Source organism: Corvus brachyrhynchos, unplaced genomic scaffold, assembly GCF_000691975.1.
Source record: "Corvus brachyrhynchos isolate BGI_N302 unplaced genomic scaffold, ASM69197v1 scaffold442, whole genome shotgun sequence".
Lineage (NCBI taxonomy): Eukaryota > Metazoa > Chordata > Aves > Passeriformes > Corvidae > Corvus > Corvus brachyrhynchos.
The window spans coordinates 122,766-124,469 of record NW_008236443.1 but is presented as its reverse complement, the minus strand read 5'-3'; the positions used below and the strand labels follow the sequence as shown (position 1 = coordinate 124,469).

At 46.8% G+C, this 1,704-nt stretch overlaps 1 protein-coding gene across 1 annotated transcript in view; it reads left to right on the top strand.

Moving 5' to 3' along the window:
* DPF2 (double PHD fingers 2) overlaps positions 1-1,150 on the top strand; it is a 7,454-nt gene extending 6,304 nt beyond the window's left edge. Inside the window, exons 10-11 of the mRNA XM_008643644.2 lie at positions 322-403; positions 1,003-1,150. Of these exons, the coding sequence (XP_008641866.2) occupies positions 322-403; positions 1,003-1,079 (159 nt within the window). The 3' untranslated portion in view covers positions 1,080-1,150. The remainder of the gene's footprint in view (positions 1-321; positions 404-1,002) is intronic.
* The last annotated feature ends 554 nt before the right edge of the window (positions 1,151-1,704 follow it).

Below are 1,704 nucleotides of genomic sequence, written 5' to 3'. Positions count from 1 at the left end.
CCTGGGAACACCCAAAAATCCCTTTGGAATGCCCAAAAACCACCTGGGAATGCCGCAGAATTCCCACTGGAGGGGTTTTTGGGGGAGAAACCTTCAGGGCTTAGGAGTCCGTAAGACCCCGGAAAGGCTTTTTTGGGGAAAAACTTTTGGATTTCGATAACCTGCAGGCAACTTTTGCCTTTCCAGAGCCTTTGGGACACCGGGGGAGGGAAATTTTGGGGAGGGTAAAATCCTTTAGTGACCTGTGGGACACGGGAGAGGCTTTTTGGGGGGAAAAGCGGGAATTCTGGGAGCGGAGCGATTGGAATCTGCCCGGCCCAGGACCAGCTGCTGTTCTGTGACGACTGCGACCGCGGGTACCACATGTACTGCCTGACCCCGCCCATGTCCGAGCCCCCCGAGGGTGAGTCCGGCCCTTCCCGGCCCCTCGGGATCCCCCCGAAACCTCCCCGGGAGTGGGAAACCCTGCGGTTCCTTGGCCTGGCTCTTCCCAGGTTTCCTTCTGGGCTGTGGGGAGGGGTTCCTGCTCCCAAATCCTCCTCTTGCTCCTTTGTCTTCCTCTTCCTCCTCCTTTTCTTCCTCCTCTCCCTCGTCTTCCTCCCTCCTCATCTTCCTCGTCTTTTCTTCCTCATTTTCCTTCCTGAATTCCTGAATTTCCACCCTAATCCCTGAATTCTCCCTCCTCTTCCTCCCTCTTATTTCTCCTCTTTATTCTCTTTTTCCTCTTCTTTTCTCCTCCTCTTCCTCCTCCTTTTCTTCCTCCTCTCCCTCCTCATCCTCCATCCTCATCTTCCTCATCTTTTCTTCATTTTCCTCCCTGAATCCCTGAATTCTCCCTCCTCTTCCTCCCTCTTATTTCTCCTCTTTATTCTTTTTTTCCTCTTCTTTTCTCCTCCTCTTCCTCCTGCTCTCGCTCCTCCCCCCTCGTTAGCCCCCGTGGTTAATTGTCCTCCCGGGGGGCTGAGGGGGGTGAGGCCGAAGGCTGATCCCGGTTTTCCGCAGGGAGCTGGAGCTGCCACCTCTGCCTGGACCTGCTCAAGGAGAAGGCGTCGATTTACCAGAACCAGAACAGCTCCTGATCCTGCTCTTCCTCCTCCTCCTCCTCATCCCCATCCCCTCCTCATCCTCACCCCCTCAGCTTTGGGGCCTTTGCCTTTTTTTCCCAGTTTTTTTGGGTCATTTTCCCTCCTTTACCGTTTTTTTTTTTCTTTTTTTTCCCTTTTATTTCCTTTATTTTCATTTTTGGGGGGTCCTTTTTATTTCCCTTTTTTGCCTTCTTTTCTCTTTTGGTTCTTTTTGCCCTTTAATTGTCTTCTTTTTTCTTTCATTTTCTTCCTTTTTTGGTTCTGTTTTAATTCCCTTTTATCCTTTACTTTTTTCTTTCATTTTCCTCTTTTTTTGCTTTGTTTTGTTTCCCTTTTTTGCTCTTTTTTCCTTTTCTTCTATTTTCTGGGTTTTTGGGATCTTTTCCCTTGTTTTTAATTTCCTCTTCTCTCTCTTCTATTTTTGCTCTTTTTTCTTTTTTTTTTATTTTCTTTTTTCCTTTTTTATTTTCTCATTTTATTCTTTTTTCCCCTTTTTTTCTTTTTTCCTTCTATTTCCCTTTCCTTCCTTATTTTTTTTATCTCCTTTATTCATCCTGGGTTTGTTTTTTTTTTAATCTCTTCCATTCCCTTCATTTCACCTCTTTTTTCCTCCCTTTTC